General features: G+C 54.5%; 6 protein-coding genes across 6 annotated transcripts; 2 read left to right on the plus strand and 4 right to left on the minus strand.

Moving 5' to 3' along the window:
- Positions 1-789: 789 nt before the first annotated feature.
- Positions 790-1,627, minus strand: GUITHDRAFT_104020 (hypothetical protein; the record flags this gene model as incomplete). The annotated part of the gene is made up of 6 exons (XM_005837129.1): positions 790-844; positions 899-1,011; positions 1,057-1,139; positions 1,184-1,239; positions 1,298-1,380; positions 1,439-1,627. 6 exons carry the CDS (start codon positions 1,625-1,627, stop codon positions 790-792), a joined length of 579 nt encoding a protein of 192 aa, XP_005837186.1.
- Positions 1,628-2,796: 1,169 nt separating this feature from the next.
- Positions 2,797-3,372, minus strand: GUITHDRAFT_135378 (hypothetical protein; the record flags this gene model as incomplete). The annotated part of the gene is made up of 4 exons (XM_005837130.1): positions 2,797-2,907; positions 2,960-3,031; positions 3,083-3,137; positions 3,188-3,372. The coding sequence occupies 4 exons, from the start codon at positions 3,370-3,372 to the stop codon at positions 2,797-2,799; spliced, it is 423 nt and encodes a 140-aa protein (XP_005837187.1).
- Positions 3,373-4,424: 1,052 nt separating this feature from the next.
- GUITHDRAFT_161893 (hypothetical protein) lies at positions 4,425-8,115 on the minus strand (the record flags this gene model as incomplete). Its single annotated transcript, XM_005837131.1, has 10 exons — positions 4,425-4,715; positions 4,763-4,998; positions 5,053-5,535; positions 5,705-5,752; positions 5,800-5,989; positions 6,034-6,137; positions 6,201-6,350; positions 6,404-6,451; positions 6,519-6,607; positions 7,140-8,115. The coding sequence occupies 10 exons, from the start codon at positions 8,113-8,115 to the stop codon at positions 4,640-4,642; spliced, it is 2,400 nt and encodes a 799-aa protein (XP_005837188.1). The 3' UTR covers positions 4,425-4,639.
- A 287-nt stretch (positions 8,116-8,402) lies between these two features.
- On the plus strand, positions 8,403-16,127 carry GUITHDRAFT_135380 (hypothetical protein; the record flags this gene model as incomplete). Its single annotated transcript, XM_005837132.1, has 9 exons — positions 8,403-8,956; positions 9,001-9,046; positions 9,091-10,828; positions 11,045-11,091; positions 11,300-12,595; positions 12,644-12,688; positions 12,914-13,796; positions 13,850-15,899; positions 16,067-16,127. 9 exons carry the CDS (start codon positions 8,403-8,405, stop codon positions 16,125-16,127), a joined length of 6,720 nt encoding a protein of 2,239 aa, XP_005837189.1.
- A 3,571-nt stretch (positions 16,128-19,698) lies between these two features.
- Positions 19,699-21,411, plus strand: GUITHDRAFT_104024 (hypothetical protein; the record flags this gene model as incomplete). Its single annotated transcript, XM_005837133.1, has 10 exons — positions 19,699-19,973; positions 20,042-20,153; positions 20,200-20,250; positions 20,304-20,372; positions 20,417-20,476; positions 20,526-20,648; positions 20,697-20,739; positions 20,792-21,102; positions 21,166-21,270; positions 21,322-21,411. The coding sequence occupies 10 exons, from the start codon at positions 19,699-19,701 to the stop codon at positions 21,409-21,411; spliced, it is 1,239 nt and encodes a 412-aa protein (XP_005837190.1).
- A 521-nt stretch (positions 21,412-21,932) lies between these two features.
- On the minus strand, positions 21,933-23,758 carry GUITHDRAFT_135382 (hypothetical protein; the record flags this gene model as incomplete). The annotated part of the gene is made up of 9 exons (XM_005837134.1): positions 21,933-21,978; positions 22,038-22,093; positions 22,407-22,478; positions 22,528-22,573; positions 22,876-22,970; positions 23,132-23,215; positions 23,328-23,396; positions 23,451-23,492; positions 23,561-23,758. The coding sequence occupies 9 exons, from the start codon at positions 23,756-23,758 to the stop codon at positions 21,933-21,935; spliced, it is 708 nt and encodes a 235-aa protein (XP_005837191.1).
- Between the last annotated feature and the right edge of the window lie 1,156 nt (positions 23,759-24,914).

A 24,914-nucleotide genomic window follows, 5' to 3' on the forward strand; every position in this document is an offset into this window, starting at 1 on the left:
CGTTGGGGGGGGGGGGAGGGGAGGAGGAGGAGGAGGATTGTTTTAAGCAGCAACTACACGATGTTTGGATGGGCGACTCGTCAGCCGTAGAGAAAGACGTAATATGAAGTAGAGGACAAGACAAGGAGGGAGAGTACGAGGAGAATTGGGATGTCAGACAGGATGGTCAGAGATGGGAAAGGCATGACAGGAGTTTCAGGCCATTGCGCGGGTGGGAGGGCCCCTGTACGGTGGCTTGCTGTTTGCTCACGTGGGGACGAGGCTGGGATTTAACGCCAGGCCGGCTGTTGAGTCAATCCACAATTTCTTCGTGCTTGCGATGCTGCTGTATGCATACCCGATCTTACACAGGGCCAACAAGCAGAAGCAGGCCTAATCTGATCTGATAAGCCTGCAAGGAAACCTCTTCTTCTCGCTCCCCCTTCTGCTCCCCTCGCTCTTTTCAAGTACACAACCCCCACTCCTCAGCACCTCCCTCCTCCTTCTCCTACCTCCGACTTAGTTTGAAACGTTTACAACATGCATTCTTTAGTACAGTCTCCTCCTAGTTCACATCGAGTAAGTCTGGCTCATGCTCCCGGCCCCTCCCTCCCTCATCCTCATCAGCGACGGTCTGATCGACTTCTCCTTGCTCAACCAGTGATCTGCCTTCCGTCGTCAGTTCCTCTGCCGATGCCTCTTTGTGTCGGACCCACCTGCTCCACCTCCTTGCTCCATCGACTGATCGTTGGGGCTGTTGGTGTGTAGCAGACTGTGTGAATCTGGCGGAGAGCAAGACAAAGGTTCAGCCTACCTCAGCGGGGGCACGCAAGTGACGTGGGCTTCATGCTTGACGCTTGTTATGCTGTTAAGCTCGCAGTCAGCGCAATCTCAGCACAGGGGAACGAGCAAGTTCAACCTGACATCTGTCAAGAACTTTCCCGTCCCTCTTGACAAGGGCAGGGTGCTGTCAGACTCCCTAGAGAACTTGTCTTGCTGGCTCCATATCATCCATTTGATATACTGCACAACCTGCGGCATACTTGGCGGACGCACAGGGCGGCGCCTTCATTCTACCTTGCTCTGGTTGGCTACTGTCGCTCTCTGCAAAGGTGTATCCCCCTTGAGATCCTTGGCTTGCAAGTCCGCGCCGAGGTGAACTAGCATCTGCAACTTCAACCTCACAACGCCTCCTCTCCCGCACAACACCGAGTTGCCTGCAGGTTCTGAAGTTTTCCCGATGAAGCCGCCAAGTGGCATCTGATGCAGCACATCAATTGAACCTTCTCCTTCTCTTCACCCTCCTCTCCGCCCTCACGCTGTTCTGCCGGCAGCGTCTCGGCGCTCCAGGTCATGTCCAGCTTCGTACAGCATGTTGATGTCAGAAGGATAGCCTATCACCTGCATCCAAGACAGCAATGAGCATGCAACTCCCCGCACAGCAGTGAGATGCTCTCACAGCCGCAGCATGCAGCGGGGAGCCGAAGGAAGCAATCAACTTCTCGGTCCCTGAAGGATGCTTCGACCTATCCGAGTTGCCGTGCGAGCCTGATCTGCAATGATCCAGCATCTCCGTCCTCACGCACAGCGACCCGAGCCCCGAGCTCCCCTCTTGGTCGTATCTAGACTTTGATTCTTGTCCTCCCATCTGGGAGTGGAAGGTTTTCAATGTTCCCACCTGTTTGACCCCCCAAAGACAAGGGGACTCCTGGTTTCCTTGCTCTGTCTGTTGAGTAGTATTGGTTCTGCAAGCTCTTGTAAGTGTTTTTGATGGAACAAAGCAAGTCCCCAGAAAGATTGATGAGCCATTTCTGACTATGGTGTTAATTTCTAAACTATGGTGACAGAACTATTCTAATGGGCAACACTTGATCAACAAGCGACAAGAAATTTCTGACACATGATGCTCATCACGGCATTGGTGATAAGATAATTTGACACTATACGCATGGATATCGCCTGAGTTCATTTCTCATCAAGCTCTTCTCAAAACCTGCAATACTGTACCTTTGCCTACTAAATCGCTGAAACTTTTTATATCTTCTGGCATCTTTTCATATCCAACATTTCCGGTCTACTCTCAAGATGTTCTTCTCATTTCTGCTCCTATTCTCCTCCTTGCTCCCCTCCTCGTCTCCCATCCTACGCATTTTCCGTTCCAACAAATTATTGGAAGGACCCTACCCATCAACCTCTCAGTCAAATCTTATACCCCCCACCATCCCAGGGAAGTACCCCCTCCCCCTACTAAACCCATTCGCTACCGTACCTCCAAGTTTACTAACCCCACCCCCGGGACTGCCTTTCCTGACAACCTACCCGTATCAATACCATATCTAATTCGATATTTACACCCCTCCATGATATACCCCCACCCACTTTTTACCAGTGTCTCCACGACATGCACACCGGGGTCCGTTGGGGTCCACAGTGACCTCCTACCTACCCCCTTCAACTCCGCCTCATGATCAAGTTCAGTACCCCCACCCTCAGTTTCCCAGGCATGGACCCCTATGGCCTATGGTAGTTTGGCAGATGTCACCTGGTGAAAGCTCTGTGAAGACTTCCGAAAGTGAGACAAGAGGAGATCTGGAGCAATGATGCAACTGAAGATGGAGATGACAACTCAGGTAAGAAACAAAGACGTTGAGATGACGTAGCCATTGCAATGTCGTTCTTCTTGGAACCTGATTAAAGATCAGGTGAGGTGTGGTATCACACGCAGTAAGTAACGACAGACTGGAATAAAGCAAGTTGTTTTTAAGGATTTTCAGAAAGAGAATATGCACAAAGAGTGGCAGATTTAGGAATTGTCGATCAATAGGATCCTTCAGCGAGATCTCTGTCTTCCTTATCATCTTTCGCCGCAAGGTTTGCAAGCTTAGCCCGTACTGCTGCCTCGCTGGCCGCTTGGCAAGTTTCGAGTGCCTGGTAGGTTTGTGTAAGATAAATTTGATCACACATTCAAAAAAGCACGAACCTTCTCATCAATGCATTCATCATCATCGGTGGTGACCTTGGGATCGCATGGCTTCATTACAAGCATGCATTCCTTTCAACAAATCAGCCAACAACTCGGAAGGACATCGCCGTAACTTCTCACCTCCAGCAATTCGTCATCATCTTCGTCTGGCTTTGCTCTAAGCTGTACACTGGAACTGCAACAGATGAATCAGACAAGAATCAGGAGGCAAGATTCATCTTCTACATTTTGGCGTTGACTTGAGGTGTGATGGCTGCTTGGGATGAGCGGAGGGCTGAAAGGCGATTAGAACACCAGGAAGTATGCGTCAAAGGGCGATGATCACCGAGATTGACCGGCTGGATGAAGCCGTAGGCAAGGGAGACGATGGTCAGGAAGAGACACAGGGCAGGGAGTACTCGGAAATTCATATCTACAAAACGTGTTAATTGGATTCTTTCAACCACCTGTGAGTGATTTTGTAGACTTCACTTCACGATATTTCTCAACATCATGATACATGTCGCGAGATCGAGTTCACTGAGGAAGTTCATACCATAGCAACAGGATTTGGTTGAAAATCCTGCTCCACTGCAATTTGATGCTATACAACCAATACATGTTTTGGCACTGTGGGAGGGGGAAACGAAGGCGACAGGAGCTCAAAAATCATCGAAAAGAGAAGGAAGGAGGAAAATCAGAGGAGTACAGATGGCACGCACGAGCAATGAAGGGGAAGGACGCGATCGTCACGCAGTGCATCGAGGGCATGGAAACCTGGAAGAGGCTGCGAGGAACGAGGAGGGGTGTGGGAAATGAAGCCCATTTGTAGGGGGTGGTAGTTCGAGTACCACCGGTGGTGTGCTGTGAAGGGGCGGTACTCACACCCACCCCCACACATTTACCAATCATTTCATTGAATACCACCCCGTTTCTAGTATTGCTCGTTGAAACCCCTACACCCACCCCATGTTATTTCCCCTGCGCCTTTTGTTCCCTACCCCACCCTCTGCGAATCTTTCCTTGCTGTATTCCTACAAACCCCGCCACTCTCATGCCCACCCTACCACCCCCGTCAGCAATTAAAATAGGGTGCCCACCCCATGCAGAACAAGTCTACCCCCACCCCCACCCCCACCCCCACCCCCCCCACACCAAAGTGCGCATCTGATTATAAATGGATTACTTGTATTGTTTTTAAACTGAGATACTGGTACGGTTTCATAGACATCGACTAATAGTCATCCTCCCATTTGTGCCTGTATAAATAGATCTCATTTCTCAAAATAGATATTTCTCCCTAAATTAGATATAAAAAACTTACATTTGTAGCCAGCGGGGCTGTTTAAAAATAAAATAATTTAAATTAAAACTACCCGTTAGTTCTATTGTAAACAAAATAGCTTTTTAAAACGAAAAATGTTTTAAAATCTCTTGATGTTGGCACGGTGATGCCTTCAAAATTTCGCTGAGGGGGGCCCGTGCATCGGACATGGCGAACGGCGGTCGCGGTGTGAGGGAAGGGAGGGAGATGGGGAGGAGGATGAAGGCATGCGGCGAAGCGGCTCTTGTGTATGGTAGATGCTGCATCCAGGCACAGAAGCTCGTCGACAAGGATGTCTGCAAGAAGGAGTTTCAGGAGCTCATGGCGTGTTTCTTGAAGGCGAAGCGGGCTTGAAAGAGAAGAACGCTTGAAGTTCATTCAGATGCAACAACAAGGTTAAATTTCCTCTCCGGGTACGATGCATGCGCATCGACGATGATCCTCATGCACCTGCAAGGTTTCAATGCCCCGCATCGGAGACAACAAGACAGCATTACCTTAGTAGGTTGTCGGCGAAAAGGTTCATGTTAAATAGTTTCGTGTTGGACAGCTGCTCTCTATGTAGAATCTCACCTGCTCCCCTTAGCCTTTGAGCAACTTGTGCTAGCCTCTTGCTCAGCTCAAAGTAATCGTCATGGTTGCGCGCGATGCCGATGGCGGCGTTCGCCGCGGCCATGATTCCTGCAGCAGTCCTTGCAGCCATCTTCTCGCCGGGTAGTGTCACGACAGGCACCTGGGAGGGAGCAAGCGGATGAGGCGGGAAGGAAGAAGCGGTCAGGAGAGCTACCTGAGCCCAGAGCATGTCGGAGGTTGTGCTGTGGCCGTTGTAGAGATGCGTGTCAAGAAACACGTCGCTGTACCCCTTGATGGCTAGGTGCTCCACCTTGGGGAAGGGCTCTGCAATGACCAGCCTGGCGGGGTCTATCCCCTCCTTCACCGCCTCCTTCTGTAGAATCGCCTCCCCTCCGTGCCTGATCGTCCAGATGACGCTGCCGTTGGAGCTGCGCAGCAGGCGCATCCACATCCGGAACAGCTGCGGGTCGATCTTGTAGTGGTCGTTGAAAGCTCCGAACACTAAGGCTCCCTGCGCAGGAAGTCCAAGCTCCTCTCGCAGCTGATGCGGTCGGTCGACAGCGATCCCCGCCCGGCTGTCTCTCCTGTACGTCTGCAAGTTGCCGACAGGGTAGAAGGAGTGCGGCATGTACACCAGCTTCTCCGTGTAGCCGTGTGAGAGTTCCGGAGGGCTCGAGATCCTGTCGGTCAGGAGGTGCTGAGAGCGCAGAGACGCAGGGCCAGGAGGGGGGAAAGAACAGGGAGGAGAACGAAGTCAGGAAAGAGAGCATGGTAGGAGCAGAGAGAGGGGAGGTGGTGAGGGAGAGAAGGAACGAGGGAGACGTAGTATCAGCAGCAGGATCAACAAGGAAAGTCATTCTCCTCACCTGCACGTAGGAGGCTCCTAGGGTACCTGCGTATCCTTTGAAGGCAACCTGATGAGGGCGAGAGTGAGGGGAAAGACGGGCCGGTCCCACCTCACCTGAAGGGCGCAAGGGATGGCAGCGCTGACCGACATGGTGGCCTCGTTGAGCCATCCGGGGAGGTTAAAGAGCATGTGGAGGTTGAACTTGCGGATGGAAGACGCGCAGTCGACCCCTTCGTGCTTGGCCCCATCGTCGGGGCGCTGGACCTCGGTGTGGAGGACGAGGAACCTGTCGCCGAGCAGCTTGCTGAGGGAGGTCAGGGGGGTTGGGAGCACAGGGCGATGTCAGACCGGATCCGCTCCTTGGACTTGTAATGGCCAATGCCGTCGCTTTCATGGTCGTTGATGGAAAACCAGAACAGCTGCAGCCGGTTCGTCTCGATGGCACGTAGGATCTGACGGAAGCGCTCAGCTGAACGAGCTGGGGAAGGCGAGCAGGGAGTGAGTTCGGAATGTACCGGATCCATCTCGAGCACGGAGACGACGTTGTTGGCAAACTCAGAGTCGTAGGTGCCCGTCCACAACATGCCGACGCGGAGGGGGGATAGGAGGGGAGGCGGGAGGGGGAGGGGAGTAGCGATCTCCGGTATTTTCTTCTGCGCTTCCCTCTGCAGTGAGAGGAAGGGATCAGTCGGGTGGCCTGCAGACCTCAGCAATTCACTTGCGTCAAGTTCCGGAGGGCGTGCAGGGAGAAAGGGCCCTTGTTGACCTGCTCTATCCAGTCAGGCCGCAGGACGCTGAGGCGAGGCTAGACCAACTTGAAAAGGCGTCAGGACCCTCTCCATGGCAGTCCTGCTCAACAACTGATCCTCAATCTGAGCGTACTGCTCCCACTTGGACCAGTCGCAGTCCCTCTGCAAGCTCTCTGCAAGCGAGCATGAATGTCAGCCCAGAGTGGTAGGGAGGAACAATCTGCATTGAGGATGAGAAGAGCTCTGTACATCACCTAGGTATCTCCCCAGCGCGAGCAGGCATTCTTGCTTTCGTTCCTCCTTCGTCATCCCCTTGGATTCTCTCTTGCAAGCTTTGACTGCTTTCAAGTGCGCTCTCCTCGCCTTGTGGTGAAGATTTGCCTTGGTATACGCCGAGGCGACAAACAGCCAAAGGCGGAAGTTCGGTGCCCCCAGTTCGATACCTTCCCATCACTACCGTCAATGTTGTCCTGATACTGCTGCTGCTGCTGCTGCTGATGCTGATACTGCTGCTGCTGCTGCTGCTGCTGATACTGCTGCTGATACTGCTGCTGATACTGATACTGCTGATGCTGCTGCTGATACTGCTTCTGATGCTGATGCTGATACTGCTGCTGCTGCTGCTGCTGCTGCTGATTCTGCTACTGATTCTGCTGCTGCTGCTGCCCTTTCTCTGCCTCCTCTTCTCATCGTCCCCACCCTCACCTCTCTCCATCATCTCTGCTGCCTCCTCCAGCCTCCCGACTCCCATGTGAGCGAAGCCGATCTCGATGTACACGGAGTGGTCGGAGGGGACGAGCTTCTGCGCGCGAAGGAGGTGAGGCAGGGCTTCCTCGAACCTGCCCAGCTTGACGAGAGCAGAGCCGAAGTTCCTGAGGTACTCCGGGTTGCCGGGCTGCAGGTCAATGCAGGCCCTCGCGTGCTCTAGAGCCTCATCGAAGCGCTTCAGCTGGTTGCATGCGACGAGGGCCTGACTGTGCGTGTAGTGGTCGGGGAGGAGCTTTAGGGACTGCTGGAAGAGGCTGAGCGCTTCCTCCACCCGGTTGACCTGCGTCTTGATCAGCCCGAAGCTGCGGAGCGAGTAACCGTTCCCGCTCCATCCTTTGTGCAGCATCTCGAAGCTTTCCTCCGCGAACTGCCATGGCACTGCTCCTGACATGGCGAGCTCGGCGACCTGGTTAGCAGCATGCAAGCAAGATCCGGGATCCTCCCTCCTCACGAGGTCGTCGTCGAGCATCGCCCGCAGCGCGCGCGCGGCCCCGGTCATATTGCCCACCTTCCTGTAGCACTCAGCATGCGCTACGTGTCTGGCCAGCCGAGCATCCATCGCCCCAGCATGGCAGGAAGCAGCTCGGCCGAGCTGATAGCAGGGGAGGTAACCATCCTGTGCTGGTCCCTTGCCCGCTGTCCTCTCTGCCATGCCAGCCACCATCTCCCACAGCCCAGGATCGCAATCCTCCCTCCACTCCGCCGCCGCCCAGTAGCATCGATACGCCCCTCCTTCGTCTCCCTGCACTCGCAGCATCTCGGCTGTCTGCAATGCTGAGCCTGCGTCGCCTTTCTTGGCCAGCGGGCATGAAGGATGTGACAGAGCCGCCGGCATGGCGAAAGCAATGAAGGGAACGAAGAGCGTCATTGCTATGGGCAGGCGCTTCTTTGACTTCTTCCTCCCTCCCGCCATGGGAGAGAGCGGTAGAGGAGGAGCCAAGGAGGAAGGGAAGGGAGAGGAGAGAGATGAGGAGGAGGACGCAGTCCGGAACGGGTTGCCTGGGCTGGCACTGGAGCAGTAGGGGAGGGGGAGGGGGGGCAGTGAAAAACTGCCAAGGGCGAAAGGGAGGGAAAATGTGAGGGCGGTATCATGACGCAGAGCAGGAGCAGGAGCAGGAGCAGGAGCAGGAGCAGGAGCAGGAGCAGGAGCAGGAGCAGGAGGTCATAGGAGGAAGTGCGGGGTAGGGGATCAATACAAGGATGCAAGAGCAAGTGAAGGCGAGGGCGCTAGCATGCGCCATGAGCAGGGACGGGAGGCTCGTTGTTTGCACAGGGAAGGGAAGCAGCGTGCAGGTGTGGAAGAAGGAGGAGGAGGAGTGGAAGCGGGTGGAGGAGGGAGTGAAGAACATGGAGAAGGGGCACCAGGAAAGGGTGACGAGCATCGCATTCATAGAGGACGAGGCCGTCCCTTCGAACCCACCCATGGTCGCCACAGCGTCGGCGGACAGGACCGTCAAGCTGTGGAGGCTTGTCAGCATGGCAGCGGCTCCGTCAGGAGGCAAGGGAGCTCCTGCGGTGCATGGGCCGACTGTGCTGGGCTACGACAAGAGGGCGGCAGTGCGGCTAGTCCTGGAAAACACCTGGCAGGAGGACCCGCACATGCGCGACAACCTCCTGCTCCTTGTTGGCGGGCTGAGGAGGAACATTGCTCTCCTCCTGGACGTCGAGGAGGCGAAGTTTCACGTGAAGATGGTGGAGGTAAACGACAAGGATGTTGTCGTCGACGTTGCCTTCCTCCCCTCCCCCCTGACCAGGTTGCCTCCCCAGCCCCCCTCTCGTTATTTAACATGCGCTGCAGCCACGAGGACGGGCTCGACGTCCCTAAGGTCAGCGCAGAGATGCAGGTGACTCGAAGCTGCCGGGGATGCGCGGGAGTGACGAGCTGCAGGTTGCGGAGCTGCTTGAGATGGCAAGGGACAAGAGGAGCAAACTGTCTCGTTGCATGTTGTTGTGCTCGCACTTACATGCCTCCAGGTACCATGATGTGAGGCTGGAGCTCAAAAGCGCGAGGGTTGTGTTCGTCGACGACGGTACAAGTCATTTCCAGGCTATCGACTCGCTGCGTACAACTGGGAAGGAGGGGAGAGAGGAGGAGGAGGAGGAGGAGGAGAGAGGAGATGATGGAGAAGGGGAGGGGGAGGGGAAGGAGAAAGAAGACTCCAAGGCCGGGCATGTCTCGTACTGGTTGCTCCATCAGACTCTTGTAGACGACAAGAACGTCTTCTGCGAGAGAAATTCTCTCTCCCACTCGGAGGCGATTTCCTGCCTCGACCTCCGCAGCACCAGGCGATCCCTTCCGCTCCTGGCGTCCGGCGGGCACGACAGGAGGGTGAAGCTGTGGAGTCCGTCCTCGAGGGAGGAGGGGGGGATAGACCAACGGTGGAGGTTGCTGGAAGTTCTTGATGCGCATGAGGGGCATGTGTGCGCCTTGAAGTTCAGCGAGGTGAATGGGAGGCTACTCGTCTCCTCCGACATGCGGGGGAACGTGGTCTGTTGGGGAGAGAGCATGCTAGAGGAGAGGGGGAGGCCGGAGGAGGGAGGAGGGAGAGGAGCGCGCTTCGTGCAGGTCTTCAAACTGAGGGAGGAGCTTGCGGTCAGACATTTGAGCCTAGCAAGCCAGCCGCTGAGCGATCAGCTCAGGACGGCCATGCGCGCGCTCCTTCCGGCGCACTGGACGCATGCTGCACGGCTGCAGGTAGAGGAGGAGCAGATGAAGGAGGAGGACGTGGAAGCGATGGAGCTATCGCTAGCGCATCTCTCCTCCTCCTTCCACCGCGGGCTGGCGCTGTACGAGCACCTGAAAAAGTACGCGCGGAAAGTGGGAGCAAGGGACTTCAGCAGGTTCGGGAGGGGAGCTCTGCTGCAGGAGAGGATAGAGAGCTGGAAGATACAGCGATCGTACGCGCAGGCGGTGAATGAGGAAGGGATCAAGAGCCTGAGCAAGCTCGTGGGTCATCCTGTGGAAAATATCTTGCGGCACGTCATGGCCCATGACAAGCAGGCCGTGGAGGAGGAGATCCGTCGGCTGTCGCGCGAGTTTGAGAGGAGGAAGAGCTCAGTTTCTGCCATCGTCACGCGGTTGGAACAGAGCACTGGGCTGAGGAAGGAGCTGAAGCAAGGTTTAGTCTCCTTCCTCCTGGAGTTCTTCGTAGAGACCGTCAGCCAGCTCCTCCTCCCCCTCGAACCCGCCGGCCCATCGGGCGACTGGGACGAGCACGGGAGGCTGCTGGAGGAGGAAGCCGTGCGGGCTCTGACCTCCTCCCTCCTCCCCGTGACAAAGTTGCGGGAGGAGGTTGGGGCGCAGGAGCTCCTGCTGCGAGCCTTCAGCAAGTCGAACAGCGCGCTTCTTGAGGTCGTGTCGAGGAGGATGGAGGGGCTGAGGAGCGACCTCGTCCTCCTCCGCAAGAAGCTCCAGTATGCAGAGATAGTTGCCAGCACTGGGCTCGTAGTCGTAGCGACGTCATGCGAGGACATGCCGGTCACGGCCGGTCAGCCCGTCCACCTGGGGGAGGAGGAGGACGAGGAGGGGAGAAAGGGGAAGAAGCAGCTCGGGGTTGTCGAGCAGGTGCTGCAGCGAGGAGCAGGAGTGTTTCAGTCTACATTCGCCTACAGAGTTAAGTTGAAAGGTGAGGGGAACCTCATTTCTTCCTCCCTTCCTCTTCATGCCCCACATCCACGATAGCTCCTGCTCTCCTTCCTGCTCTCTCTCGCCTCCTTTCATGACTTTACCAAAATGATTCCTCCTCCTGTGCTCACCCTTCTGCCTTCTCCCCTGCTGACTCCTCCTCTCGTTTCTCCACTCCCGACCACTTACTCCATGCTCTCTTGTTGATTGTGAACAGGCCGCGAGACGACAGTCGATGTCACTGTTTCCAAGATGCCAGCACAGGTGTTTCTGCTTACCCTATCTCTCCCACCTCCACTTGCCCCCACCTCTCCACTGCCTCTGCTCCTCCAGACTGAACTTTGTTATATCCCTTTCGCCTTCTCCTCCTTCTCTCTCCTTCACACTGCTGTCAATCCCAACAAACCCGCTGTTCTATCACTTCTTCCATCTCCCAGCTCTCCTCCTCCTCTGGTGATCGGCCTCGTTGCAGTTCGGCGTCAAGCTCTGGCGCCTCCTCCCTCCCCTCCACTGTCTCATCACGAGTCAGAGCGCTGCAGAGCACAAGGTTGTCTCCCACGACATCCCCCTCAAGAACTTTCTCTCGCCCCCACCAGGAGCCCAGCTGCTGCTCCGAGGAGAAGGCTACACCGACGGCTACGTTCTCGTGGAGCAGCTGGAGCAGGACAGCGAGTCCCTCCTCTCCTCGCCCTCCGGCATCCTGGGCAACGTGGCGCTGGCAGACCTTCAGCTTCTAGAGCATGACTTCTTGCAAGTGCTCGAGCTCGTCCCCCTTCACCTTGTGGAGACAGCGGAGGAGGTGAAGGGCCTCTGCTTCGTTGGCCCCTCCTCCTCTCCTCTCCTCGTCGTCACCGTCTCCAACCGCCTGCTCTTCTTCTCTCCAACCGTGAGGGGACCCGGCGGGAAGAGGCTGCAGCACGTACGCACCAGGACTCAGGCCCAGCTGCGAGGGAGAGCAGAGGAGGGAGAGTTTCCCACGTGGGAGGCTGTTGAGGAGAGGGTTCACGATGCAGACATAGTATTCGTGCGCGATGTCTCCACAGACAGCTCCCCGAGCATCGTCCTCTCCTGCTGTCAGAGAGGGCTCGTCTCCTTCACAGACTGCCGGCCGCTCGTCTCGGACGGAGCAGCAGACAGGTTGTTCTCCAGCTACCTCAAGCAAAAGCAGCTGCTGAGGGTCTTGAGGACCATTGACGCTGAGATGGCGAGGAGGGAGGTCGACTTCTCGACGCTGCTCATCGACACTCAGAGGCTGCAGGAAGAGAAGTTGTCCCACCTCCTTGCCCTGCAGCTCAGTCGAAAAGGGGGAGGGCAGGAGGGGAAGCGCGAGCGCGAGAAAGCGCTGCAAGAGCTAGAGAGGATCTTCCGGACCCTGGACGAACGTCAGGACATGGTGGAGGAGATGAGTACGACTCTGATGTCTCGCCTTCCCTCCCACATGTTGAGCAAGCAGCTCTCATCTTATCACGTTGGCAAAGTCCTTGAGGTCACCCTGGATTGGATGCTGCAAGAGGGCCTGGGACAGGGGGGCAGGACTATCGCCGATCACCGGCACTTGAAGACGCTGCTCAGGACGCCGACCATGTCGAGGAGGTCCTTGGACCCTTTGAAGCAGAAGATTGACCTGGAAGTCATCTTTCATCACCTCAAGGATACCCCCGACCGGCTCTCCCTCAAGAGGTTCGCTCAGTTCTGCAAGGGTCGCAGACTGGACAGGAGGTACCCCGGCGAGTTGGACGACCTGGCGCACACACTCTTCATGGGGCAGGTGAATGAAAACTCCTTCCCCTTGTCGTTGTTGATGGGCGACGAGCAGGGCCGCGATAACGACGAGAATGTCGAAGCTGTGGAGCTCCTTGAGGTTGAAAGCATTGCCTCCTATCTCCCCCTCCTCCCCACCCCTCCCCTATCCTCCTATCTCTTCCCGTCTCCTCTCGTCTTTCCTCTTCTTCTTTGCCCTCCTCTGCCCTCTTCCTCTTCGTAGGCCTCCTCTTCGCTCCTGCGCTGGTTGCCTCTCTCCTCTCTCCTCTCTCCTCTCTCTCCTCTCTCTCTCCTCGTCTTTTCCCATCAATTCATATGTTTGCAGTTCCTGCTCTTCTTCATCCCTGAGTTGGACGAAAGTTACCTCTTCAGCCACCTCAAGGCTGGCAGCGAGGACGAAACTTTCCGAGCGGAAGATTGGCTAGTGGAGGAGGGAGAAGAGGAAGAGGATGTCGAACTTTTGCCGCAGGCCGATGACGACGAAGAGCAGGACGGTATACAAGAAGCAGGCAGGGTTACAGAGGCTCTGGTCAGAGCGGTAGACACGAACGCCATCCAAGTGCTGGATCTGTCAAAGTTCAAACTCTCGTCGCCAGAGGGCAGGATGGGCCGTGATGAGCTGGCTGCCATCCACGACCTCTTCAGCAGCATTGCCGCCTGCACATCGCTCAAGTATCTGTCCGTGGACTATCAGCAGGAGCTCTGCTCCTTCGACTTCTTCTGGCGTTCCCTCGCGCTCAACAGCTCCATCCACGAGCTCTCCTTGCAGAACTTGCAGCTGGACAGGAGGCACGCCGGTGCCATCGCAAGGTGTCTGGATCACAACACCACCCTCAGGAATCTCGACCTCAGTCACAACAACCTGACCCGAGGGCTCGGAACGATCGCCAGCTCGCTCGCAGACAACCAGAGCCTGCTATGTCTCGATCTCAGTGAGAACAACCTTGATGACGTGGACATCTCCGACCTCCTGGACGGCCTGTCGTACAACCGACAGCTGAAGAGCCTGTGGATGAACGGGAACAAGATACTCCAGCACGGCTTCCAGCAGATCACAAGATGCCTCGAGAGCAGAAACTTCGTGGTGGAGAAGTTTTCCGCTTTCAATCAGGCAATCGACCGCGAAGGAAACCTGCAGATCAACGTCTGTGGGATGGACTGCTTCCTGTCAGTGAGGGAGGAGGAGCAAGAACTAGATCAGCAGACCTGTGGGTTTTGTCATGATGCTCGGGAGGGGAGGCGCTGACAAGCTTGTCCGCAGGCGTCCACCGGGCCGCGTCGGACAGTCGATGCCACGAGTTTGTCGACAGGCTGCTGCTGCTCGCAGCGGGGCAGGAGCAGGACGAGCTACAGCAGTTCATTCTGGACAACTTCACGTCCGTTCTCGACATCCCCATCCTCCCCTCCGTCGCCCGTCGCATCGTCCAAGGGCTGCGGTCCCACTTGGAGCTCATCCGAGTGCGGGGGTACCGACAGAAGATCGATCTCCTGCTCGCTCCAGAGGGGATAAGAGCGAGGAGGAGCAAGATGGCTCGGGAAGCTGCAAGGCTCAAGGAGCTGGTGGAGGACCTCCGTAGGAGCTCCTCCCCTCCTGCTCCTCGGTCCCTCGGACGGGATCTGCTCCGCCTGTCTCCTCTCGTCTCCCTCCAGGAACTGCCTGAGTCCGTCGCGGCAGAGAAGCTGCAAGCACTCGCGTGCGATGTCGAGGACCCAGAGGACGCGGCGCTCTTGCTCCGCCTGTACTCGCCGCTCAGTGAAGAGCAGGGAAGTAAGGAAGCGCAAGAGCAAGGGCAAGGCGACAAGAGCACAGCCGAGTCTCTCCCCAAAGAGGACGCTGCTTCAGTCGTCGACGAAGCTGCACTCGAGGAAGGCGATGACGTGGTTTTGAGTGTCCTGGGGATCCCAAGAGGCTCTCAAGGGAAGTTGTTGGAGGTCAACGAGACACACAGAGCGCCCTCTGCCTCCTCCTCCTCCTCCTCTTTTTTTCACAATGTCTCCTTGCAGCGCTCCTTCTCTGCTTCCTCCTTCAGAACTCTTGCCGAGCAGCCGTCAAGCTCTCCCGGCCCGCTGGCCGAGCTGGTAAGGAGCAATCGGGAAGTTGAGGATGTTGCCTCGCAGGAGACGTCATGGGGAAGGATAGTGCGAGCAGAGAAAAATGTAGAGGTCCACGTGCACAAACTCGTGAGATTGGGGAGAACAACGTGGACTCTTGAGGACCTGTCGTTTCTTCCTTGGGACCAGTTTAAGGGTTGCCAGGCTGCCGACGAAGAGGAGGAGGAGGAGGAGGAGGAGGACGTTCGTAGCATCTCTGAGACTGTTCAGCATGGAAGACGGCTGGCACTTGCTGCTCTTGACGGATCGTCGGCTGGGTGTCTTGGGTGGCTGGACATGAAAATTTTCGAGCTTGTTGGCGCCACCGAAGGAGAGGAGAGGAGGCGACGCTTTGCACTGATGACCCTGCTGAGCTCTGACTGCAAGCAAGGCGCGTACAGGACGTCAGTCAGCAATGCTGGGCGGCAGGAGGAGGAGCAGAGGGGGGGAGGAGCGCGCACATGGGAATGGAATGAGAGGTTCAGATTCGCCCTCCCCGGCCGATCTTGCCGTCTGATGGTGGAAGTATTTGAGGAGCCTTCCTCTGGGACTAGCAGGTTCGTCGGGCGAGCCGAAGTTGCTGTAGAAGTTCACAGCAAGTTCGTCGTCTTCGATGGCCGAGCCGTCAAGCTCTCAGTGGATCAAGTCTCCCGCGACCAGGCTCGCTGCTTCCTCCTCACCAGTCCCCCGGGCTCGGCCTCGACGCCACCGACCTCCTCCGTCAGAATCCAGCTTTGCTGCCGTCTCCTCCGCTCACTTCCTGTAGCTGCCAACCTTCGTCAGTGGCTCTCCAACCGATCCTTGCTGCAGTTTGAAACGGGAGGCAGGCAGCAGCCTCCTCGCATACAGGGCGGCTCCGTTGGAGAGCGTGAGAGTTGTAGAGGAGAGGCTGCGTCGTATGCTGGAGCGCTCTCAGCTCGCAACTCCACCATAGACGAGGAAGAGGTCGAAGAGAGGGACGGGCTGACTCGCTTGCAAGCCGAGCATGTCTCCTCGCTTCCTCTCCAGCGTCCCAGGTCAGGTGGAGCGGATCGCGCCCCGACCTGGTCGCAACTTGTGGCTGATGGGTTCTATGTGAGCACCAAGGATGGAAGGGTCTGCCTTGAGCCGAGCTCAGAGGAGGCAAGGAGGGTCACCCTCCGCCACAGGGTCTTGTCTGCATTGCGATCGGCAGCTATGGTGCTGGAAGCCAGGAGGAGGAGAGCAAGACCCGTCTCAAGGTGATCCGATCGCCTCTTGCAGTGCAGGGACTCGAAGAGACTCAGTGGGGGAAGGAGGAGGAGGAGGAGGAGGAGGAGGAGGAGGAGGAGGAGGAGGAGGAGGAGGAGGAGGAGGATCCTTGTTGTGTTTGACCAGACACGAGCCAATCGGTTGACTGATTTCGCAGGTGGAACCGCGCGAGCATGCTGCTGGATCGCTGGAATGAAGAGTTCTTCTGCCATGACTGACCGGTCTGCCCCTGGCTCGAACTCAGTCCACTAGTCTAGTAGTGGCACAGATGACGATGTTCCGGCAGCTGCCATGACAGTGGGCACTGGCAGGCCCTCGGCACAGGCTGTGCCAGTCATGATGTGTCATAACCGCAAAACCCTTCACTGGGCCTGTGACATCCGACGGTGAGTCACAGTGAACTTCGGACTCACTGAAGAAACTTTCGGCTCTGGACACCGTGAATAAAACTTGTCGAGTCAAGTTCTGGTCAGGGTCAGGACACTGTTGTTGAGGCTCTGAAAGTCGAGTCCAATGACGACCCTTTATGCTATTCAGTCGCCACAGACCGCCATGTAGCGCGGCAGAGCTACAAAGAGGAGGGCCTCCCTCAGCTGTATGATTGAGGCTCCGCTCATGCGACGGTCACAGTCTACCGTATGATCCGAGTGTCATGCCGAAGTTTAAGCGGCTTCACAGTGATGCTGCAGTTGAACGCTCGGCCATCGTGACAGTGACACCGGCCTGTCTTCTGCACTGCCCGAGTCAACGTCAATTCTTCACCGTCATCTGATCTGCCAGGCTCAGAAGACGATAAGAATGGGATGCTCAGATGACGATGAATAAGAATGATCATTTCAATCATGGCATCGAATTGCCGGACGCGGCGGTGACAGTCACCCGTCGGCCCGGCATTGCCGGGCGGAGTCCGATCGTCCAGGCTGCCCGCCGGCCCGGCGGGACTCCGAGTCCCGGCCGGCCGCGCCGCCGGGGGCGGCGAGTCACGGTCCCGGGTCCGGGGAACCGTTGACTCGGGTGACGGTGACTTCCGATCACTGAGTGCGCAGTGACTTCAATGAACTGAGTCAGGACCGTGGACTCCGTTGAACTTGAGTGAAAGAGGGGAAACCGGGACTCGGGGGCCGGGAACTTCAGTGAAGAGAGAAGAAAAAAAAAGTGATTAACTCATTCAAGTTTACAAACTGGAATCTGGAATTTACAGGGAGCCGGCGGACCGTCGCCGCCGACGGCCCGGGCTTCCGATTGGCACTGAGCAACCGGCGGCGGCGCCCGGCCGCGAAGCCTGGCCCGGCCCGTCCGATCATCCGATTGCACTCAGTTACTCAGTGGCACGGTAGTAGGCTAGTCGTTCCGGGGCCTGTTTACTCAGGTCATGCTCCCAAGCGATGCTCATCCTGTCGAAGGGGTGGGGTGATGTCAGCAAGGGATAGGATAGGCAAGATAAGGGTCATTTCTCATAGGTTTATACCGGTGCCCCAAAGAGGTATCTTCACATCACCCCTATCTTATCCTACGGAGAGGTCCGATCTTCTTCTTATTCTTTTTTTCTAATTTTTGAATGTGACCACCGTGCCGTGCAGTAAAGGAGACCAAGATGTGTATGACCCCCTCCCACTAACCCTTATTCAGATAGTTCACCACCCCACCTCTCTTTTCCCAACCGTGTCTCGGAAACACCACCCTTCCCCACTCAACACCCTCATGTACTTTTCAACTACCCACCCACCATTAAAGTTAGCGCCTGAAATCTTGTATCCTGCCCCCCACTCCAACCCGACCTGTTTCTCGGTGCCTCGGGGAGGTCCCTGCCAGTGAGACTAAAACTATTTTATAATAGAACACGAAAGGACGCTTTTTCGTTTCAAGTCGTTCAACACCGTCTTCTAGCTTTCCTCCGGCGTAGAGCATCGAAAGCGAGTATTTCCCAATAAGAAGGTCATTCAAACGAAATTTGTCAATAAATTTGAAACTTGTCTCTCTATATTAGTATTTTGAATCTCATCAACACAAATGCATGCAGCTTGATGCTTTCAAATAACCTTATGGCGAATAAATCCTGGTCTGGCCATGTACCCTACTACTACCCATGTGATGCTCTTACAAAAAGGAGGTAGGGTAGATAGAAGGAGCTCTCCGGTCAGTTGTGACCTACTGGGGTAGTCCGATGATCGGTACTGTGAAGCACTGTACTTTAACCTCCTTTCATTTAAATTGATTTAACTCCCTTAAAGGACCCTACCCCCCATATGGCTTCTTCATTTGACTGCACCGGTCATTTCACCCGGAACGGTTCCACCGACGTGGACACGACCTGTTCGTTGCATGGGAGACTGAGCAAGCACGTCATTAATGGCCATGGTTGAGTGATGCCCTCTTTCAACTAGTGCTCCAATCAAAGTTTATTGTTGGTTGTACCATATCCCAAAGATATTCCACCTTAGATTCCCACACCAACGATAGTCTGTGCACTGTGCTAGACTGTACCCCACCCCCAATCCTCCTGTCGACCCACCAAGATTTTTCAATTATTATTTACCATATTTTATACCAAAAATTGAGATTTAGTTTTAAGCCTTTTTTTTTGTTTTAACACAAGTGCCATAATCGGCACAAGTGCTGTTGTAGGGGTGGGTACCTACCCGACCTGATCTCAATGAACTACCCCTATCTCCCATTGTTGCTGTGTGTTTATAGCTCAATGGCACGGGGTATATGGGCTTATCAGTATAGGGGTGGTCCGACAATGGGGTGGTCCGTATATGAAGGAGATAGGGAGATCGCAACGATCCAGCTATAAGGTGGATTTTGTAGACCCTTCCCCATTCTCCACCACCCCACCGTCAACGAGATAATAAGCACCCGTAACTGACCCTCTAATCTTTGGGAAAGGGTGGGGTACTTGGACCCGTGCACCCTCCTGTCCTCGACGCTTTCCGCTTGCTTGTTCCTGCGCATGCTGTCCGTCGCCTAGTCTCACCCCCTTTGCACCCCCTCCCCCTCCGTCCCCTGTCTGGGATTTTCGTGTTGGCCCTCAGCACATTGTAGCTCGGGCGCATGAGCTAGCTTTCTAGAAGCGCTTCTTGTCTTCCTTTCTGAGTGATTACGTGGATCCTGCATGTCCTGACGTGCTCCGTACCCGTTTGCTGTTAGTCCCTCACTGTGCATGAGAAAGCATCAGAAGTCATTGATACCCATGTCGTCAGAGCTGCCTGACTCATTGTGATTGTTGCATAATTCTGCTAAGCCTATGCCAGCAGGGTGTGCTGAATTGCATGCAGTGAATCTGATACTGTCCATTGTATGCCCAAGTTTGCGTCTGCTGCAAGTGCTTTTTGGGCCTCCCAGTTCTTGTCTCTCTATCCCAAACAAGCGTGAGGATCAGGCCTAGTTGAATAGTGTCAATAGACCGTTGAGAATCTTGTCATTGTTTGCCAGCATATATCACAAAGTTACTCAACGTTTGTCAACGTTTGTCGCAGTGGGCCCCAGTCCCCTATGTTGGTCCTCGTTGTATTACCTAAGAATACCCCTGTATATGCTCATCTTTACCATTTCAGACGCTTTCATGTATGTCAGTTTTGCTGTTTTGGTTGACTTTATATTTGAAAATGATCTTGCATGAACAAGCGTGATTTGACCGTTGTGTACAGATCGACGTCTGGTTCTACTGTCTGGCATAGTGCTTCTGTTAGGGAACAGTCGAATTCATCCAGACAGTATACAGCTTGCTGTAGCAGGTATTGGCACAACGGCGCAATCTGCTTAATCCTTGCAACGGCAAGTCTAGAGATGGCAAAGGAAGGCGCTGGCATGGGAGACAGTGCGGGGCTGGGCAATGGATATGTTTCAATCCTTCCCATGTCCGACAACGGTTGCAGTCTCTCTGGGCAGCAAAGACAGCAAGTCGTCAAGCCCAGGATCAAGAGAAGGAAGAATCCTGAGGCCCACGATCCTTCGGAAGCCTTCCCAGTCGTGCTGAGCGCAGAGCTGCTGAAGAAACACTTTCACTTGCCACTATGCGTTGCCGCCAAGAAGATTGGGGTTTGTACGACTGCGCTCAAACAGTGAGTTAGAGATCAATTGATGTCATGTGAATGTGGGAGGGGATGATTGACACGTTGGTGCGTCGCAGGGGATGTCGAAAGATTGGAATCAAGAAGTGGCCTCATCGAAAGATCAAGATGTTGGAGCGATGCCGCGCTATCAACACAAGGAAAGAAGGAGGCAGCAACGATCAACTTCAGGTTGTGCAATACTGCTCCACGACTTGTCTCTCCTTACAACCTTCAGGACTTGGAACGAGAGCTAAGCGGTATAGATGGAGCTTGCGACTTGTTGGAGGTGACCTGTCGATGATAAAGGAGATTGTTGCTGTTCTCATGTATATCTTGCAGTCCCGCAACGTCAACAGCATGCTTGATAGCGATGACAATTCTTCCATCTGTCCTTCAGAGATGTCACAGGTGCTGATCAATCGTCGTGCACTTCTCAGCTGATGTCGGTTCAGGCATCGACAGCAGGACTTCATATCGACGACAAAAGTCGATCTGCAGCATCCATCGCAGCGGTAATCCAAACCTTAGGACTCTCTTCTCCTCATGACATTTCCCGGACAGTTGTCCAATCAGATGGGAAGGGACGACATCTTCGCGCGCAGAAATTCCATCTGGGAGAATGTTGTGAGAAACTGCGACGTGTCCGGGGAGATGGACGATAGGAGTTTGACCTCGTCGAACAACGTGACGACTATTGATTGCTTGTAGACTCGTTGCTTACTGCTTCTGCAGGATGCCTTCGAGGACATGCCGGACTACAACTATTGGGAATCAGGTAAGAGTGGTCTACTGCTGGGTTACATGCAACTTTGTAACAAGCTTCCTAGGATCTCAAGCGCTTCTGAGGCCTTTGAATCAAGCGATCAGAGGTGGCTTCTTGGACAATCAGAGCTCTCACCGTGGGTCGGAGGATGAAGACAGGGCATCTCCTGCATCAAACCATAGTGGATCCAGCATTCCTGCGTCCCTCTTCACTTCCAACTGGATTCAGAACTTGCAGAATCGAGTCCCGAAGACGGAGTTCAGTGATGACGCTGCTTCACAAGATTCTGCACGCGGGGATCGGGCGAGTAGCACGAAAGATGCAGGAGAGGAGTCTCTTGCATGGACTGCCATCCACGAGCTGCAGAGCATGCAGGTGACGAGATGCTCGACTTCTCGACAGCGTCAGCCCCAGCTGACTCCTTCCCCGTTCTTGCAGACTCTCACTCAGGCGCTTCTTACCGAGCATGCGAACATGGTGAACGAGCTTCTGAGCGCACAAGAGCTGCTGCTGAAGGAGCGGAAGCACTGCCGTGAGCTGCAGGTAAGGAGGTGGGAGGTACAGGAGGTGTTGATCTTTGACGTGCGGGGTTAGGACAACATCAATGAGCTCAAGAAGACAGTCTCTCAACTGCAGATGCAGACAAGAAATGTAAATGATATGAGCGGAACCCTCGTCGCCTAAGGATGGGAAGCACTTGTATATGAGATGGAAGCATCATGTAGCCATAGCCTTTAGCGGTGACCTCATCGTTCTCACATAGTGTATCAGTAAAATTAGAAAATATATTCGTGGAAGTGATCAACACGCCAGTATGTTGGATGTCTGTTTGTTGGCAACAATGATGAATGTATTCTGTTGCAGAGGGCCACATGGCAACGATTTTAAGCCTGGGCCTCTGACAACTAGCACAACGTTCGGAGAAATGGATCCTCGCAGAATCAGGGAGCTGAAACAGCATTATGACCTGTCACGTGGATGGGACAGGGAAGATGTCGGAGGTCGTCATCACTCGTAACATTTTAATCGCTTCACTCTTCAACATCTGTGCATCACATGGAGCTGGACGCCGCCGCGAACAGGCTTGCGTTAAGAATAGACAGAAAGGAATAACAGACACAAAGTTTGACATTCTGACACTTGACACCGTCGAAACATTCATGTTATGAGACCGGGCTGGCAGCTGCTCCAATCCCCTCGCAAGCTCACTGGCTCACTTGCTTCACTACAGCTCGCCCGTTGTTGCCCATCCTGCAGTCGAGTTGGTGACACGTCAGCGACGTCAATGATGTGTTTCACTCTTGCCGAACCTTCGCAATGAGAGAATGGATCGCACATCCTTGAGAAGCACCAGACCCGAGAGGATCTAGGACCAGTATGAGAAGCAGCTGCTGCACTGCCTCCTCTCTCTCCCTCCCTCCTTGTCTGCTAGCTCATCCACCCAATCTCAATGCACCCAATCTTCACAGGCTCCACTGTCATCGTATCCATGTTCATCATTACCACAACTATCTCCTTCATATCATCCTCCTCCTCCTCCATCACCACCACAACCTCCTCCTCCTCCTCATCATCATCATCATCATCATCGTGCTCATCATCGCCATCTCCATCACTATCATCCGATCCCTTCCATTGCCTACCAGCCCTCAATCAATCAATCAACATCTATCACTCACAGGTAGCAGAGAGAGGAGAGCATCGTCGTTGGGGTCGTTGTGCCACGTCTGGATAGGGATGCCGTTGTCTGCCTGCTCGTCTACTTCAGCCACCGGCAAACGTTGCACATCATGTTAAGACATGTAGACTGTATGCCGCCGGACAGTTGTCAACGATCACGACTTGGCTGAGGTCCTAGCAGAAGCAAACTCAACAGACACAAAAAGAGCCAAGTGTCGCCTTACCTGCCGGACAACCGAGATGTCCTTGAGAAAATTTCCCTGCGATGTTGGTGAGAGTGCCGAATGCATCGTCGTCGTCGTCGTCGTCATCATCATCATCATCATCAGTAGCAGCAGCAGCAGCAGCAGCAGCAGAAGCAGCAGCATAATCAGCATCATCATAATCAGTATCATCATTCATCTTTCACAAATTCCATATCATCATCTTCGTCGTTATCATTGAAGTCATCTCCACGGACATCTTCACCTGCTCCACCCGACAGGAAGGTCGGAAAAACGACGAGAGATGCACTTTCCAGGGTCGATGAGGTCGATGACAGGATCAGCGTAGTGCTGCAGATGCTGTAAGCTCCAAGAGAAGAGAGAGAGGGAGGGAGGGGGAAAGAGAGCAACGAGAGGACAGAGGAACGAGATGAGAGAGGATGGCCGAGATACGAGGGGAAAGCGAGGGGGGGGGGCGGGGGGGGTTGGGGGAGGGGCAGGAGGAAAAAGATTTCAACCACCTGGAGGGAGGCGGTGAAAACAACCACCTCGTACCACCTTGACATAGCTTGCAGAAACAAGGACGTGTGGGGGCGAACAGCAACCTGGAAACAGCACAAGACTTATGTCAGGAAAGACTGAAGACAACCATGACAGGAGAGGCTGCGGAGGCGCTGCCGGACGGCGCGGGGAGGACACAAAACTCTTCCAACTCACATAGAAGGTGCAGCTGCGCTGGTCGCCGGACGCCGGGATGTGAATCTTCCAATTGTAGTAGTCGAGGGGCTGCGAGGGATCGCAGGCATCACTCGGCGAGGACAGGCAGCAGGACACGCTCACCTTGACGCTGCTGTGGACGAGAGTCTCGTCGAGATCGAGAATCTGCAAGAGTTGGGGTCAGGTCGCTCTGCCGATGATGCAAGGATAGGAATGCAAGCTCTGGGACCCACCAACGTCATCTTCTTGGAGTGGCATGCGTCCGCTATCTGACACTTGAGCTTGCTGTCCCTGGCATGCAGGAAGGGATCCGGATAAGACATGCATGCCGTCTTGAGGACCAACCAGATTCTGCGCAGGAAGGAAAATTTCCTCGCTGTTACAGAGAAGAGCTTCTCAAGAAGGACCTCCAACCCGAAACAATTCTTCATCCTCTAGCTATCACAAGCTTCGTGCTGGGCGACGGACCACAGCACATCCGTGCATCATCGTCACCGCATCTGATGCCTGGCCGCTCACAGCATGTCGCCTCGGAATCTCTCTCCTGCCGCTCCTGGCAACTCCTAACAAGATCTTCAACACCATGTCACGCATTGAGCACGTGAGGATAAGCATATTTCTAAAGACTGTGGACAAATGAGCCTTCTTCAATTTTCTCCTATTTGTCTTTAAATGATCTTTCGCTATCGCCATTTCTTCTCCTTACAAAACTCCCTGATATCTGACTGCTTCTTTTTCTCCTCCTCTGACTCCTATTGGAAACTAGCATAGCATTTCTTCTCATGTATCCCAGAGGAGTAGCAGGAAACCGCATCATCTCTTCAGCCATCCTCCTGATTTCCATACCCTCGCTCGTTTTCTCAGCTAATACAAATGCTGGCCCATCGCACTCAACTCGAGCTCTCTTGTCATTCTCCTGATCTACAACTGACATCCTGACATCCTTGATGTCCTCTTCGACATGCTGCTGCTGCTGCTGCTGCTGCTGCTGCTGCTGCTTCATCCCTGTACTATCACCCCTCGTTCACTTCCCCTCACCGCTTCTCCCTCTTTCCCCATTTTCGTTCTATGCCCCCGCCAGTAGGAAATCAGTGTCTGAATGTCAATTGGACTCTCCAAATTTGAAATCTAAGAATAATATTTCGAGACAGACAATGGATTTACAGGGGCCGAATAAAAAACAAGATGTAAAATCATAGTATGCTTTATATACCACTTCATAAAATAGTTTTAATACAATTTTCCTACAAATCTTGTACTGAAATATTATAACATTTTATTGAATCGTAGTGCAATGGACTGTTTTCAGTCAACCAGCACCGGCGGGTGTGAGGCCCGGCCCGGCCCGGCCCGTTGGCCAGTGACACTTTCCAGATCTGCCCCTGTTCCATTTTTGCTGTCTTATTCTAAGCTGGTAGTAATACTTTGAGGCGGGCTTGTTCAGCTAGTTCCGTAAAGTTGGATCCGTCCCGATATGGCAGTACAGCAGCAGGAGGGAGTCTGCGGCGAAGGAGGGAGGACGGTGAACGTTTGAAGCATGAAGACTTGTCCTCTATCGTGGATGATGAGGAGGATAGAGTGAATTGG

Source organism: Guillardia theta (genome assembly GCF_000315625.1).
Source record: "Guillardia theta CCMP2712 unplaced genomic scaffold GUITHscaffold_15, whole genome shotgun sequence".
Lineage (NCBI taxonomy): Eukaryota > Cryptophyceae > Pyrenomonadales > Geminigeraceae > Guillardia > Guillardia theta.